Here is a 16579-nt window from a genome sequence, read left to right on the forward strand (position 1 = left end):
CAACATTGGAGAAATTATTGAAGGTTGCAAGAGAAGCAATAAATTTCCAAGGAGGGAGAAAAACGCTACGGAAAGTGATTCGAGACATGGGATTTAGATTTAAAAAATGTAGAAATACAAGATGTATTTTGATTGAAAGAAATGATATTGCAGCATGGAGGGTCAGTTATTTAAGAAAAATTGCGAAATTTCGCAGAGAAGGAAAGTATATTGTGTATTTAGACGAAACATGGATACATCCACATTATACTGTTAAAAAATGCTGGCGCAAAGCGATTACGTTTCTGGTGTAATTTCAATTTAACCAAGAAATATCCACTGTAATAATATAATTATCTGCAAACAATCGTAAGTCAATCAGCGTCATTAGACCTACTTAAATTAAATTATGAATAAGTAATAATTAACCTTACATTATTATAAGCAATATTCAAGAGACATGACACTGTTTGGCGGAAGTTTGGCAACATCCCTATTCGGCAAGGTTCGTGGCCTGCTATTTGACGTAGTGGGAAAGAAACGGGTGGAATGGGGTGAGTAGAGGCGTTAACTTTTCCAAGAACAACGGCAGCGCTGAAGGGGCACAGATCCGATGGTGCGACAATAGTTTCGTGTGTGCAGCTGTTTTGTTGGCAAACGGTGTTACAGAATAATTTTCTAATCAAGGTGAATTTGAGGCTAAATTGGGGTTACTTTGCACAATAACACAAAGATTTTTTTAAATTTTAATTGGATTATTTTGCTTTGAGGACCTCCCATGAAGTTTAAAAACGCTTACTATAATTCACACTTTGTATTACAGCTAAGTTACTTGAATTTGTTTTTTTTTATTACATAGCTATTAAAGTCATACATGGTCTCTCACTACCAAACTTGGTAACAATCTCCAAATATGCCAAAGGAAAATGCTGAGAAGGATACAAATGCAAACGACCTGAAAGAGAGGATATTATGGAATATGAATGGAAGGATGTAACTGGAGACTAAATTCATCCAAGAAAGTATCAAGAAAAGGTTTGCTTATATTCCATTCTAGAACTTGACACAAAATAATACGTATAATTTTTTACAGTTATTCACATGCTGTTGCCTCGATTTGTCATTCGAAAGAACTGAAAATATTTTTGAAACAACATTTTAGTAGAATGTGACCACTTGTGTGTAGTTTTTTTCAAAAAAGTTTTCTTTGTGTTACTTTTTATAGCACTTTTTGAATCTGTGTTTTCATTTTTTGTTCCTGATGCAGTATATTTCATTGTTTAACACGTGTATGGTGCAGTGTAACACCAGCAGTGGCAAACTTTGCACCACCCCTTTTAAAACTCTGCCGGTGCAAAGTAACCCCCAACTATGGGTAACTTTGCACCAATTTTTGGCACATTATAAATTTCAAAAGACATTTATTTTCGAAGATATGACTAGCTAAATACATTCCCTCATGCCCCTAGAACGTATAAAATAAATGTCCATCTCAAAATTAGACATTTAGGGGTGCTATTCATGGACATTTCGCAGCAAGCGCTACAAGCGTACTAAGCTAGCCCCGGCTATCCACTGGTTACTAGTACAGAATTCAAATCATATCCTATCGCTAACACTGGTTTATGAATACGAAAAACGCTGATCATCCACCAAAAGCCCGCGCTAAAAATGTCTATGAATATGGCCCTTAAAGACTACATACAGACTGAAAACAAATTTTTAACTAGAAAATGGTGCAAAGTTACCCCATTTTACGGTATATTAATACATTTCTCTGCACTGTGATATTAAGTTTTACTGTTTAGCACAAAATACAGTGCTGTCTAATATTCTTAGTTAAATTCTGGGCCCACAGAAAAGAACATACCATACTTTGAATGGATAGCGAGAGTGAATGACCACAGAAAATTTCAGGTTCTCAACTCATAGAATACTACTGATATTTGTGGCATTTGTACTCAAATTCTGTCAAGCTTGCTCAGACGGCTGTTTAGCCAGCTCATCCACACAAAAAAATATACAAAAACTATGCTTAGTAATTTATATTTCTCCAACAGTTCTTTACAAATGTCACCATCCGCTCTGCCTGTACAATGAACTTTTCTCCACAATTAATATAGAGTTCATCTTAATTCAAGCATGTGTGTATCTGCCTCAAATAAACCTTTTAAGCTAAATAACCTAAGATGTTGATACAGCGTCGTAAAATAACCTACTTAAACCTCTTTACTTTCCATATGTGTGAAGAGATGTTGATATATTGTATGCATATACAGTATTAAAGTACACATCACCTTGACAACTGATTAAATTATATGTCCTATTTATTATCTGTTCAGGAAATTGTATACCAAATTTTCATTACAACAAACACGACTGTGGTGAATAGACAGGACTTTAATTAACTGAACAATGGATGCTCTCTTATTCTTTATGTTTTATTTTTTTAATACCAATATACAAGTCTCATGTTTCATTAATAAATTGTTGTACCAAAATTAACTGAGAATATTTGCAATTGCATTCCTTGAAATCTGAACATTATGAAATGCCATGCAAAAAATTCACCAAATCCAATCGTTTAATATAATCAATGTACATAAGCTTACAAAATTTTGACATTCAATTAATTATGACAAACAATTCACATGTAGATCGTCACTTATGAGTTTGCATTAGGTCCCCTCCTGCGGCCAAAACCTTGTACAACGTTGACAAAACGGCGATTGTATTGGATGCGTCGCTTGGCACGGCCAGTCTTCTTCTTCTTCTTTTCTTGTTTGTCAACCTGATGAGCAATAAGAAAAATAGCTGTTAATGAGGTGTTTCCACTTCATAAAAAAATAATTAATCCTCCAAATCAGTGATTCCCAACCTGGGATATGTGTACCCCTTGGGGGTATGCCAAAGGTAACTTGGCAATGGCAGACATTACATCTCGTTGCCTCGTGCCATGCAATACCTGATGTTACAAGTAAAGATAAATCTGAAATTATTGGGGTATAACAAAGATAATTGGTAATGGCGGACATTACATCTTGTTGCCGCTATTATTTTGAACTCAAAAGAACTAACCTATACCATATAAACTCTTAAAATGATCCGCGTCAAAACAAACCCATGTGACCAGCTCGCGTTTCAGTGGTTATGACACCGAAGCACAATGTGTAAGCAATAAGCACGCGAAAAAAGTAGATCCCTTCTTACTTACTTACAAATGGCTTTTAAGGAACCCGAAGGTTCATTGCCGCCCTCACATAAGCCCGCCAGCGGTCCCTATCCTGTGCAAGATTAATCCAGTCTCTATCATCATATCCCACCTCCCTCAAATCCATTTTAATATTATCCTCCCATCTACGTCTCGGCCTCCCTAAAGGTCTTTTTCCCTCCGGTCTCCCAACTAACACTCTATATGCATTTCTGGATTCGCCCATACGTGCTACATGCCCTGCCCATCTCAAACGTCTGGATTTAATGTTCCTAATTATGTCAGGTGAAGAATACAATGCGTGCAGTTCTGTGTTGTGTAACTTTCTCCATTCTCCTGTAACTTCATCCCGCTTAGCCCCAAATATTTTCCTAAGCACCTTATTCTCAAACACCCTGAACCTATGTTCCTCTCTCAGAGTGAGAGTCCAGTAGATCCAAAATATGTCTGCTGAATATACTTGTTATTCTTCCGTAATTGAAATAATAATATCCAAGACATAGAAATGATTACAAAATGTACCTAATCACTCTGAGATCAATAATTACAATTTAAAATAGTTTATTACATACGCATGCGCATTTGAGGGCGGCAGCACTTAAGTCGCTTCTGATGCAACAAAATGGCTGAAGGTGCTGAGTCTTCTGTTGCTGTGTCGCCAATTAAATTTGTAAAACACAAGTCAGCAAACCTTTGACTAGTGGCCAAAAAAGAGTCATTTTAAATGTATTTCACAAGTTCAGTGAAAAATATCCAGAACTTCTGATAAGAGAGATAGTGAATTTAACATCTGAGTTCACCGGTGTGTCGTGTACAAGCATTAATAGTGCTCGGAAAGAAAAAACAAAAACTGGTAAGGTTGTAACTCCCGGTAAATTTTATTCATAACTCTTTAAAAGAGTACATGAACTTAAACGCACAATGAAAGGGATATGAATAACAATGGCAACAATCACTTCAAATTTAATCAACGGTCTGCCAACGGAAAAAAGGAAAGTTTTCCAATAACAGTGTCATAATGCAATCATAGCACTTTTTTCAATGTTATGCCCTCTCATCGTGTATATAATATACTGTATAATTGATGCTTAAGCTACTGATTGTTCTGCTAAAACTTACTAACTTAATTAATACTATTAATAGTAACTAATTCTATGTAGAGTATGTATTTGTATTTTACTTCGTTCATTGCACTAATATACTGCGTACCGTACTTATATCACATGCCATAATTATGCACTTCACACGTGCTCCCTATCAATGTGACAGTAATTGCGGCGCGAATGGCAGAAGGATACAATTGGGGTTTGTTTATGTTAGGATCACTTTAAAAGTGGATGGACTTTAGATATACAAAATCATTTTATTACATTTTGTATAAGTAGTGTTGTAAAAAAATGGTGTAGGAATAGTTACGGGAAGCTTTAGTAAAGGTTAAAGGATACGAAAGACAAAAAAGGTTGGAAACTGCTGCTTCAGAGATTCATTAAAAAAAGGGGTATTGCTGTATTTATAATATGGTCTCCTCAGCAAATAGGGATTATATAGAATGGACACTGAGTGAATTTTCCTGTTCTGTTTTTCTGTGCGCATGTGCTCCATAGGTGCTTAGTTCCACTTTCAAGCACTAGAGGTTAGTGTAATCGAGCACGTGCTTGAGTTCCCAAACAATGCCTACCTTGCTGCATAATCCAGTAACGCTTTGCTTCCAATAAATTTAAGTTAACAGCTTTTCCTTATTTCTCAGTGATAAACTAGCTGTAATAATAATTTTTATGTTTTATATATAATAAATTATATCATAAAATAATATAATACATTATAAAATTATGTATCAAATTCATTTCATATTTGTACACAATATATAGACGTATGGTTTTACTTCTCACAGGAGTTTTGTTTTTCCATTTTCATAATTTTACTTCAATAATACTTTTCAATCAGGAATCTCCTATGCCATTCACTGCAATGGAGATATTTAATATACTTTTTTTCTTGGTTTTATTGAAGTTTCTGTAATTTCTGTTGTTGTTGTTGTCTAATGCCAGGCGTTTGACAATAAAGTCATTTGACCTCTTGCATTCCAATATTTTTCAAAGATATTATCATGACCAGCCAATGAAGCACAGATTTTGAGGTGTTCCGAATCCATTTCTTGGTTTGAGTTGCACAATGGGCAGTTAGGGGACTGATATATTCCAATTTTATGCAGGTGTTTGGCCAAACAATCATGGCCTGTTGCCAATCTAAATGCAGCTACAGACGATTTTCGTGGTAAATCGGGAATTAACTGTGGATTTTGATGCAGAGAGTTCCATTTTTTCCCTTGGGATTGAGTTATCAAATTTTGTTTGTTGAAGTCTAAGTATGTATATTTAATAAATCTCTTCACAGAGTAATACGTAGATTTAGTAACAGGTCTGTAAGTAGCAGTGCTACCCTTCTTTGCTAAAGCATCGGCATTCTCGTTTCCCAGGATTCCACAATGGGATGGTATCCATTGGAATACAATTCTTTTATTGAGTGATAGTAATTGAGACAGCATTTTAGTTATTTCTGCTATTTGAGATGAAGGTGTGTGTTTAGAGACAATTGATAGAATAGCTGCTTTGGAGCCTGACAATATAACTGCGTTCCTAAATTTATTGATGTGGCATAGAAGATTCCTGAGACTTTCACTTATTGCAATGATTTCTCCATCGAAACTTGTTGTTCCATATCCAAGAGATCTATAAAGTGAGAAGAGACAGCACATAACACCTGCACCGGCACCTTGTTCTCTGGAGATCAAGGATCCGTCGATGTATAAATGAAGCCAGCTTTGTGGAGGGTACCCAATATTAATTGTCTCTAAAGACAATTGTTTCAGTATTTCAGTGTTTACTTCTGATTTCAGTATTTCTTCTGTTAAATTTTGATTATATTCTATATTTAATAGAGTTAAAGGGTTTGGTTTAATTTGTAAGTTTTCTTTTAAATTCGGGATATTGAATTTCTGTTTTAATTCTTGAACAATGGATATGAAACTTTTTTGAGTTTTCAATCTACAAAGAGGACTGTATGAATGCCAATTGTTACCTGGTAATCTGATAAGTTTTTCATATTGAATCAGTGCTTTTTCTTCTATTGTCATTTTGATGCTGTTAATATTAGTGAGGAATCTCATAGAATCTATTGGCGTTGTTTTGATTCCACCAGTAATGAGTCTGAGAGCTTGGTTTTGAACATATTCTATGTCGTTTATGAAAGGTGAAATAATTTCTGGAGTTTTAGTAATAATTTATTTCTCCAAACAGAGTCATATGCTAACTGAAAGTCAATAAATATTGCTAAGGTATCTTCTTTCTTGTTAAAACTGTCTTTTATTTCTTGGCCGAGGCGTATGACTTGTTCATTGGTAGAGTGTAGTTGTCGAAAACCGGCTTGTCTTGGTGATAAAAGATTTTGGGATTCTAAATACCAAGTTAATCTGTTGGAGATCATGGACTCCATGGTTTTTGCTATCATGCTTAATAGTGCTATTGGTCGATAACTATTAACATCATGAGCAGGTTTCCCTTTTTTTGTGAATTGGTACGATTGCTTTTTTCCAAGCTGCAGGAATTGAGGTGTTCCAACTTTCTGTAATTTCTTGATCTGGCCTTTGCTTAGCTCCTTTCCTTCAGCATCATGTATTTCCCTTTTCATGCCTCAAACATTAGCAGTGTGCCATTTTATTTTCGGCACATTACTTTTATTTTTTCTTTTCCATTTCTTTCTTTTCTTTATATCCTTATTATCTTTTCCTTTTTGTATTAGTTCATCACACTCTTCATAGATGGCTTACTTCCTCTCCATTTTCAGTCTTACTTTCTACTTTAGATAACTTGTTTCTCTCCTTCCATTATAGCTCTACTTTTCCTCACGTAGAAGGAGCGAGTAGTGTATCACGTGATTTGGCTTGGATTTATGAGTGGATATTTTGGCGAGGGAGCATAACACTTTTGATTTTGGGGAGCATAAATGTTTAGTAGTAGCGTCAGTCTGGTAGTATGACTCGTTGAGGAAGGACGTATCGCAGCAGGGTCAGCTGCAGGGTCGATGTTGTGTGCAGTCTATTGGGATGGCTCGTTGAGGCAGGGTGTGTTCACGACGTAATTAGCTGGAGAGTAGCGGGCAGAGCTACGAGCAGTTACGATGTGGTAACTGTGGTTGTTGGTTGTGGGAATTCGCGATTGGATCGCGAAGGTGGAAAGTTCGGGAAGTACGAGCATTGAAGTTGAACGGGAATCGAACTGGGTTCGATAATCTTTACAGGCAGGAGTGCAGCCGACTTGGAGTTATAGTGAAGTGAGAAGGTAGGGAAAGCGGTTGACTAAATACCGGCGGGCATTAGATATGTGCGTCTTAAGCTTCTAGCTGTGACGTGACACCAGACCAACCGAGAATCGAACGAGGCCATTTATTTTGTGTTTATAACGGTCTTCTCTGTTTGCGAAGTAATACATGGAGTGTGAGACCATATTTGAAAGCGAAAGTGAGAAACCATTTTTGCGTTGACTGTGATGGCGTCACTTCCAGATTGTAACAGATTTGGTGTATGTTTACAGAGTTGGTTATGTGTGAATTATCATAACAGTAAGATATCAACAACATGGAGTGTTTGTACGTGGTCTTCCTCAAACGGGGCTATATTAATTGTAGGGCGATTCGTAATTTAAAGTTATGCTGTGGGAGACAAGTTAGATTTTCAATATCTATTACTCATTTGTGTTGGAGAAAACCGATGGCATTGCTAGCCCTAGTTTTGACGAACGCCAGGTCAATGAATGAAAAGTAACAACTAATTTACTTAAAACGTAAATTATCAGTGACTAGAGTTTCAGTGTGATGACGCAGTACCGTCATTTTTACTGTTACTTTATTAATAAATGTTTCTTTGTGAGAATTTGACTTTATATTATGTGTTTTTCCTCAATTACCTTGACAAGCAGATTACCATCCCGATCGTAATGTTCTATGGCAGGGTAACTCGATACTTTAAAATATTGTTTATTCAGTATTTTTAACAAACTATGTGAGCAACCAGACCCAGGCCGTTTCAGCAGGAAGGTCGTTTTCCCGATATTCATCCAAAAGAACCTAATCATCTCATGTCTTGTGGCTAATATAATAAAAAAAAAAGCCTGAAGATAAACAAACAGAGCAAAATAAAATCGTGGTAAGCGAACTATAAAATGCTTGGCTATCAGTGCCCAAGACTGACAGATGGGGGGGGGGGGGAGTACTTAAACCTGTCAAGCCTCAGGGCATTAAAAACATTTCAAGGGTAATATCTTTTGTTTTTAATATTCCTAGGTCTAACACTCACGTAGAAAGAGTCTTTTCTTTAATTAAAGCTAAATGGCCAGAGTGTACAAAAGATGTACAACAGAATTAATAAAATCAGAGCTTCAGGTCACTTAATTTCAATACGAATTGCAAGGATATTTTTTACACATATAAAAAGTAACAAATTTCTGAAAGAGGCAAAATCTGTTGATAAACATTAAATATTTTGTGACATGTTACTACTATAGTGTAATGTTAGTAATTAGGCAAATAATTAATAATAGTAGTAATATAAATATTCAAATCTGCTTTACAGGGAGCTTTACCTGAAAGACTAGATTTGCGTAATATATACGTCAGTGTGTACGTTAACAGAAAACCACAATTCCAAGTCACACAGAGATTGTGTGCACTCGATGTGGGGCTCTGGCATTTCGTCAGCCCACGCGAGTTGTGTGGATATAAAGGGAAAAGTTGAGATGGTGTCAGGTGGACTTCCTGGGTAGCTCAGTTGGTAAGAGCGTTGGTACGTTCAACCAGAGGTCCCGGGATCGATACCTGGCCCCGGAACAATTTTTCCCTTGAAATTATTCAAATCTGCTTTACAGGGAGCTTTACCTGAAAGACTAGATTTGCAGTAGTAATGTAAGTTAAATTCATAATTTTATAACTGTAAGTTGGATTAATAAAGGACTGGTACTCAGATTCTACTCCAGTTTGCTTATTTTATTATGTATTTGCAACATAAGTTAATATAACATAAGCCAGAAGAGGATATACCTATATTGTGCAATGTACATAGTACACACTTCAGGTTATCTTTTCATTTTCAACGTCGAAAATGTCGTTTATATAAGTTTTCCCGACATTAGGTTTTGAAAACTTGCCAACCTTATCTGAGTAGCCTTCTAATGGACACCAGCAGAACCAGTGCGGAATTAAAACAGGAAATTTAAATTTTTGGGAGATTGCCTTTCAAGGAACAATCTCACAGCAAACACTCACATAACAAATCACTGAAATCTGAAATATCTTTTTTTGACTTGGCCTACATGATGAATACTTTTTCTTACCTTGGGTGTTTGCCCTTTAACTTTACCAGCACGAGCCAAGGACCCATGAACCTTGCCTCCCTTCAACGAAACGCTGACATCAATGCTGAAGGATTGAAGGCTAGCAACAAGAGCATCTTCACTCAGAGGAGTTCCACTGCAATAGAGACAAACTTCTTCCACAGGAATGCTCTCCAACTGTGCTACTTGCTCCTGCAAAAAAAAGAAGTCATTTTACGAATCTGTTCCATTACGCATCTTGACATATATAAGTACAATAAATTTAGAATTACAGCGATATACTTATGTATTTACTTCAAGTTTGTGTTAATACCATGAAAGAGGAAAAAAGAATAAAAAGTATAAGAATTTGTTCGATACATTTTTTGGGGGGTGGAAGACACATGCTTCTCGATTGACTTTTTGTACTAGTGAATGAATTCTGCAAAAATTCACATAAACAGCTATTCATATATTGCACTCACTTCTAATATTCTAACTACACAAACTTGTATGAAGAATATGCTAGCGCCATCAATCATGAAAAGATCACAAACATACCTTTATTAAAAGACATACCGGTAACTATACTCATAGTATCAGAGAATATGATCATTTTCATGTTAATCGCCGAAATACAATATTTAATACATAAGAAAGCTACAATATCTTGACTATAAAGTTTTCTGTTATAACATTTGTGGGCAGTAACAGTTTTTTTTTTTTTTTTTTTTGCATAATACCGACTGCTATTAAAATACGTAATAAACGTAATTTGAATATTCTGAAGGTTGCACTTCAACGTAAGTGAATTACCAGATAGTAAAAATGTGATCATTAAATAAACAATATCTAGACAATGCTAATTTTACTTTAAGTCTATTTTTACTAATTACATGTACTTGTATATGAGCAATAAATTACTGGCTATTCGAAATTACCCAGCAGTAAATAAACTTAAATAACTCTTATGTCATGCTAACTAACGAGTTTCAGCTATAAGTTTTCGTAAATAAATGTGTTATGTATTATAAGCAAGTCTTTGACAAATGAAAAATAACAGATGTCTTTGCTGACCAATGTATCTAAATAAAAATGGATATTGGCGACGTTAATGATCACAACCTTTCACATTCATGGAAATTCATGTTGCGACCAAAATAACTGATTTTTTTTTTAAAGATGATATAACTCTCAATATTGTCTCCTTTGAAAAGGAAGTAAAGCTGGGAAGGTGGAAGAGTCTCTTATCATAGAAATATAGAGCATATAAAATAACCCTCTAGAACAACTGTGAAGTTTAAATGGAGTTGTGTGAAATTTAATGCACCATAACAAAGATATGAAGTCACGACTAGCTGAAGCTTTAAATTCTCCAATATATGGGAACTGATGTGGAATAGTGTGTGTGCTATCTTCCCAATTCTTATTTAATGTTGAAAGGGGAGCTTTTGTCAGGAGGGACCCAAGAATTTAAACTTTTTTTTTTAAATTCAATTTTTTTTAATTTATTTATCTTTTTTGTACTGTTTATTTATTTTATTTTATTTATTTACATTTAAATATACAGAAGAACATAATTACAAACAAACAAGAGAAATAGAAATAAAACAAGAGAAATAGAAATAAAATTAACATTTGTCTACACGATACAAAGCGGCAACCTGAATGCGTCTGCCAAATTTTCTAGATGTCACTTGTTAATATCAATGGCTTTGTGACATTAGGATAATTGATTCAAGTAAATTAAGTACAAGAAATCGCCTTCACAATTATTGTTATATGAATGTCTACCTACCACCACAGTCTAGTATATACAGTTGTGACGGTGCTAGGAACAATAGACTGTCCCGGTACTATTTTGTATTGTCTGTAATGAGGCGACATTAGCGATCCTAGTGGTTGGCAACTATCTATAGATGCATATTTACTACGTATTGAGCTTCGTGACTGTATATACTAGACTGTGCTACCACCTTGCCTCACTAAAGGTACATAGATAGTGGCAGTTAACTTCTTTAAACAGACGAATTAATAGTATAGGCCCTAATGCTTATGCCACTCACGTATCTCTTTAATTCTTGTTTGAGATGGTGCACTGCAAAAAACGTTCTTAACCAGCTTTAATCCTTAAAAGCGCAACAGGTTAATAGGCTATATGCTATAATTTTAATAGAATAGAAAAAAAAAATGGTAGGAAAATTAAAATTTCACAACAGGCTACTATAATATTGTATAACATAAAATATGGACATTACGATAGTTGTTTTCTTTACAGTCCGACAAGGCTTAATAAACTAGTGTGAGAAATGAAGTTTTGCCAATTTAAGGGTTAAAGTATGAATTTAATGAAGTTAAACCCGTAAGAGATATAATGGGTGAAATTTCTATTTTCCACAGTTTTTAAGGTAGAGACTTTATATTTTGTACATTTCGCCCCTTCCTATCAATAATCTTGCATAAAAGTTTCATTATGATCAGATAAATGGTTTTTTAGTTATTCAAATTTTCACAAAAAAATTCTATCTCCTCTTAAAAATGTTTAAGTTTCATGCATGAATTCTGTTACGACTATGACATCTTTGGTATGATATGGCCAGAAAAGAACTAAGTATCCTGAATTTTAAATTTACAGCTAGAAATGAGGAGATAACTTTATTGAATTTCTAGCTGATATGTACATCTATATGAGGCAGTACATCTCACTTGACAATATGTGTCAGAGGAAGAATAATTGTTTGTATACATATGAAGTCTGACTAGTGTAATGCGTAATGCCAGCAATGTATGCAATGGAAGGAGAAAGAAACTGGTTACCCTACCTTGTTAACTCCTAGCTTAGTTGCCTCATGAGTGATACCTTATTGGTATCGCTTATGAGATTCAAACCTATCTTCAGACAATTGACTAAACAATAAATAGAGACAAAATAAAAAATGAAACTGTGCTATAAAGAATGGGTGAAGAAGGAATAATGCTGAAACTGATCAGGAAGAGAAAAAAATTGGGTGGGTCACTGGCTAAGAAGAAACTGTCTACTGAAGGATGCACTGGAAGGAATGCTTAACAGATGAAAGTTTGTGGCAGAAGATATCCAACAATAGACAACATTAAGATACGTGGATTGTATGTGGAGTCTAAGAGAAATGCAGAAAATAGGTAAAATCAGAGAATGCTGGATTTGCAGTGAAAGACCTGGGATAAACTCCAGAACACGGTACCCTACCTTCCCCTCTACCCCCACCGCACCTACCGTACAACTTGCTACTTTCCTTGCTGACTCCTCCCTCTCTCGCGTTCTCACGCTGCATCTCGCTCCATTCGAGACGCGCGCCACCTCGAAACATCATGGCGGCCACTGACGATCTCCGTGAACATCGCGGACCTGATGAAAAAAAGCGGGGTTTTGGGGCTGCAAGCCCCGAAGATGACCCGACGTGTTGCACATGATGAAATAAAGCAGGGTTTCGGGCACTGAAAAGTGCCTTTTCGAAAACATGATGATGCGCATTTGACAAATGCTGACTCTGCTCTTTTCTGATTATTTGTAGGCACTGAAAAGTACCTTTCGGTTTGACCACGATTGTTGCTTGCAGGGGAATTATTAGCAAGTCTCCTCGCTTGGTCCTGCCTGCTCGGGGGATGAATTAACCACGCTGCTGAAGCTGTGCACGGCGAAAATATCGACGAACGATTCCATGTTGCTGATAGAGGAACACAGTCGCACATCCAACCCTTTCGCACGTCGGCACAAAACTGTAGGCACGCCAAGATGTCCAGCGTCACCTGTTAATTTCGCCACCCCTTCCTTCTCTGATTGGACAGTCGTGGCTTAGGTACCGTTAACTCCACGCTACTTCAATCCCCCGCCCACCATGTAGTCACATGAATTTACATTAATTTATGCACTTGAAATACAACATAAAATCGCTTTATGATAACATATATATCCCTCAACATTATTACAAGGGGAGAAATATTACTTTCACGATAATTTATATCAAATACCGTCATGTCTACGCAGTAATTTATTCTTCATCATTGATACTTGCATCCCGCATGTTGCCATTTTTTCTCCTTGGTCCATATATATATACGAGTTCCGAAATTTTTCAACCAAGAACATGTGTTCTCCAGAGAGACTGCTGAGGATTCCGGCTGCTGAGGATTCAAGATTCAACAAAGAAGATGAACAACCTGAAGAAGAATAACAACATTACAACAAGGACATAGAAGAACAGAATAACACCACATGAAGAGAGAGAAAAGAGGGAAGAGAGAGAGAGAAGGAGGGAAAGGAATAGGGAATTTATTCCCAAGCAGGTAATTTTTTTCCCTCACATCGCCGTTCCCCCCCACCCAATATTACCCATAGTTCCCACCGTCCCCTAGTGACTTGGGGTGGGGGTGTCAAGGGGGGTACCGTGTTCTGGAGTTTTCCCAAGACCTGTCCAATTGCATGAAGTGTTTGTAATAATTACCTATAAATTATAGGAGCACACAATTTATATCTTTCATCTTGTAACATTCTCTATACACAGGGCCTACCTGTCAAAGTTTTTAGTTCGATATTTCAGGTTTACCATGAATGGGTTGTGAACCCTCAGTATGCCTATTACATTGCCCAAAATCTGGAAAAGTCGCCTGCTGTTGGGTCCAACTAGCTTATCTAGTCCATTGATTACTTAAGTGTGTGTCAACGACCATTTCAGACCTTGAGCGAATTGAACTTAGGTATGAAATTTGTAAGCAATCCTGAAATGTCCGAGAAATCGTAACTTAACACACAGTTGCAAAAATTAAATTCTAAATAGATTTTAATTCAAACATTTTTTGAGATGCACGTCACAAAAATCGTGCTATATTGTTAAAAACTTCTTCCAAAATTGATTAGTTTATTATAGGTCTAAGATTTTGACCTACATTCACCAGCATACTTAATATTATTAACTAATAGCTAATATTATCAACTCACTCTGATCTCAGCAATGGATTCACTGCCTTCGCAGTCAATAACATGGCTCTTCTGTCCTCTAATGTGTAACTGCATTGTATTGGAATCTGTAAGAGAAAGAGTACAAACAACAGTGAATACAACTAGGTCAATTGAACAAACATGCTTTAATACAAAGTCACACTAAGGATATAGATTAGAATATTTGAGGAGAAAAATTCGCTCCGGCGCCAGGGATCGAACCCGGGTCCCTGGTTCTACGTACCAAGCGCTCTGACCGGCGCCGGAGCGAATTTTTCTCCTCAAATATTAATTGTCAACACTAGAGAGATTATTCTGTAGGACAAATTAATAAATCCATAATATTCTCATAGCTAGCAGTACATCATAACTGTGGAATCCTGGCCAAATAAGTCACTCAACTGAGTGTGCTCCTAGTATAATGGCAGTTGACACTAGACATACTGCACCTACCAAATTATGTCTTAAAATACTAAAAAGAGCAGATTTGTCTGAGTTTGTCGAATGCGCATCATTATATTTACGAAAAGGCACTTTTCAGTGCCAATAATTTATTTTGTGTGCACAAGGTTGGAATTTTAAAATAAGAGGGAAAGGGTGCAGTCCGTGTTCTGGAGTTTATCCGCCATTCATAATTTATTTATTTATTTACTTATATTTAATGTGCTGTACAACAGCCAGAGGCCAATTACAGTAATAATAATAATAATAATAATAATAATAATAATAATACCGTACTTTATTTGTTTCATAGATCTCAGCTAGCTATGTTGCTATAAGTTGTGAAACCCATCATACACTCATACACAATCTCAACCTACACAATAATAATTTTACACATCATAAAATTAGAAATATAACTAATCTTATAGGTACATGACATTGTATTTCAAACATACCTGGCGAAATAAAAAATATATAAATAATAATAATAATAATAATAATAATAATCTCACGCTGATATCTTCAAAATTACTTTAGGTACCGGTATTGCATTTCTTTCATACACCTTGATTAGGTCTACACAACCTTTGAGGCTATTATATTCTACATAATTTAAAAACAAATACCCTTTTCTCGTTTTTATCGCAGAAATGAAGGCTTTTCGTGATTTACAAAACTGCATGCTCTTTCGGGGACGTGTAATTCAAGTAGGCTATGTTGGTACCGTATTCTAGAACTGTTTCATGGCTAATCTGATTTTAATAGAAGGTTGGGCACTTGGAAGCAGACGAAGCAGTTATCCGTTCGGTGCAAGTAACAATTCCATATTTAATTTAAGCGAATTGATCATATCTAAAATTACGTATCAAAGCTATTCGATGTGCTTTGACATGAAAAGATAACATTCTCTTCCTGCCGACCAATTTCTAAAGTCTTGTAATGTTGTACCACCAAGTTACTAGCCAAAATATTAATACAAATTTAAAAAAAGACAAAAATACAAATGAAACTGAACTAGTCATATCTCGATTCTTTCATTCTCTACCAAAAATTTGCATAATGTGATTTAGTATATGCTCTCACCCCCGTAATAGTTTCAAACTTACGTCTATACATAATTTTGTCGCCATTATCCATCTATTACTTACAGAATTTCTAATCACTAAGCAATCTAGAGTACTTTATTGCCTTGAATTTTTTTTAACATTGTGCATTTGCATATTTTACACTATTAGTTCACTTAAAACCTATAAACATGTTGCTCTACGTCCAAGAGTGTGACAATACACGTGGTCACGAAATACTCCCTGTTGCAAAACAATCACAACTGCAACAATTACAATATACACTTGGTATCAATTAATAATACATACATTTCGAGACTAAAGAGCTCCCACAGAATTTTTAATAACAATAAAGGCTGCTTTTCGATCTTGAATTACAACCTCACCTTCTACTTTCCAGTACAACGATGCGAAAGGAAGTCTCCGTAATGAGTCAGAATGTATATTTTTTTAAGTTCCTAATAAATAATACTTCCTAAACATATCATTAATGAAAACATAAACATCTATTCACGCTCTATTTTACGTAATATTTTCTTACATA

General features: G+C 35.7%; 1 protein-coding gene across 2 annotated transcripts; it reads right to left on the reverse strand.

The window, feature by feature from the left end:
* Nucleotides 1-2399: 2399 nt before the first annotated feature.
* RpS30 (ribosomal protein S30) lies at nt 2400-16497 on the reverse strand. 2 transcript variants are annotated; one of them, XM_069820198.1, is made up of 4 exons: nt 16422-16497; nt 14528-14613; nt 9574-9765; nt 2400-2770 (listed from the first exon to the last, which is right to left on the reverse strand). In XM_069820198.1, the coding sequence occupies exons 2-4, from the start codon at nt 14600-14602 to the stop codon at nt 2645-2647; spliced, it is 393 nt and encodes a 130-aa protein (XP_069676299.1). In that variant the 5' UTR covers nt 14603-14613; nt 16422-16497; the 3' UTR covers nt 2400-2644. The 2 variants fall into 2 exon arrangements, with proteins under 2 accessions (XP_069676299.1, XP_069676298.1); XM_069820197.1 differs by having other exon boundaries at nt 16345-16475.
* Between the last annotated feature and the right edge of the window lie 82 nt (nt 16498-16579).

This window comes from Periplaneta americana, chromosome 3 (assembly GCF_040183065.1).
Source record: "Periplaneta americana isolate PAMFEO1 chromosome 3, P.americana_PAMFEO1_priV1, whole genome shotgun sequence".
NCBI classification, from domain to species: Eukaryota; Metazoa; Arthropoda; class Insecta; order Blattodea; family Blattidae; genus Periplaneta; species Periplaneta americana.

Coding starts and splice junctions, on each gene's coding strand:
- RpS30 (XM_069820198.1), bottom strand. CDS start 14,602: ATGCAGTTACACATTAGAGGACAGAAGAGCCATGTTATTGACTGCGAA. Junction 9,766..14,527: donor AATCCATTGCTGAGATCAGA/GTGAGTTGATAA, acceptor TTTTTTTTGCAG/GAGCAAGTAGCACAGTTGGA. Junction 2,771..9,573: donor TTAAAGGGCAAACACCCAAG/GTAAGAAAAAGT, acceptor ATTGCTCATCAG/GTTGACAAACAAGAAAAGAA.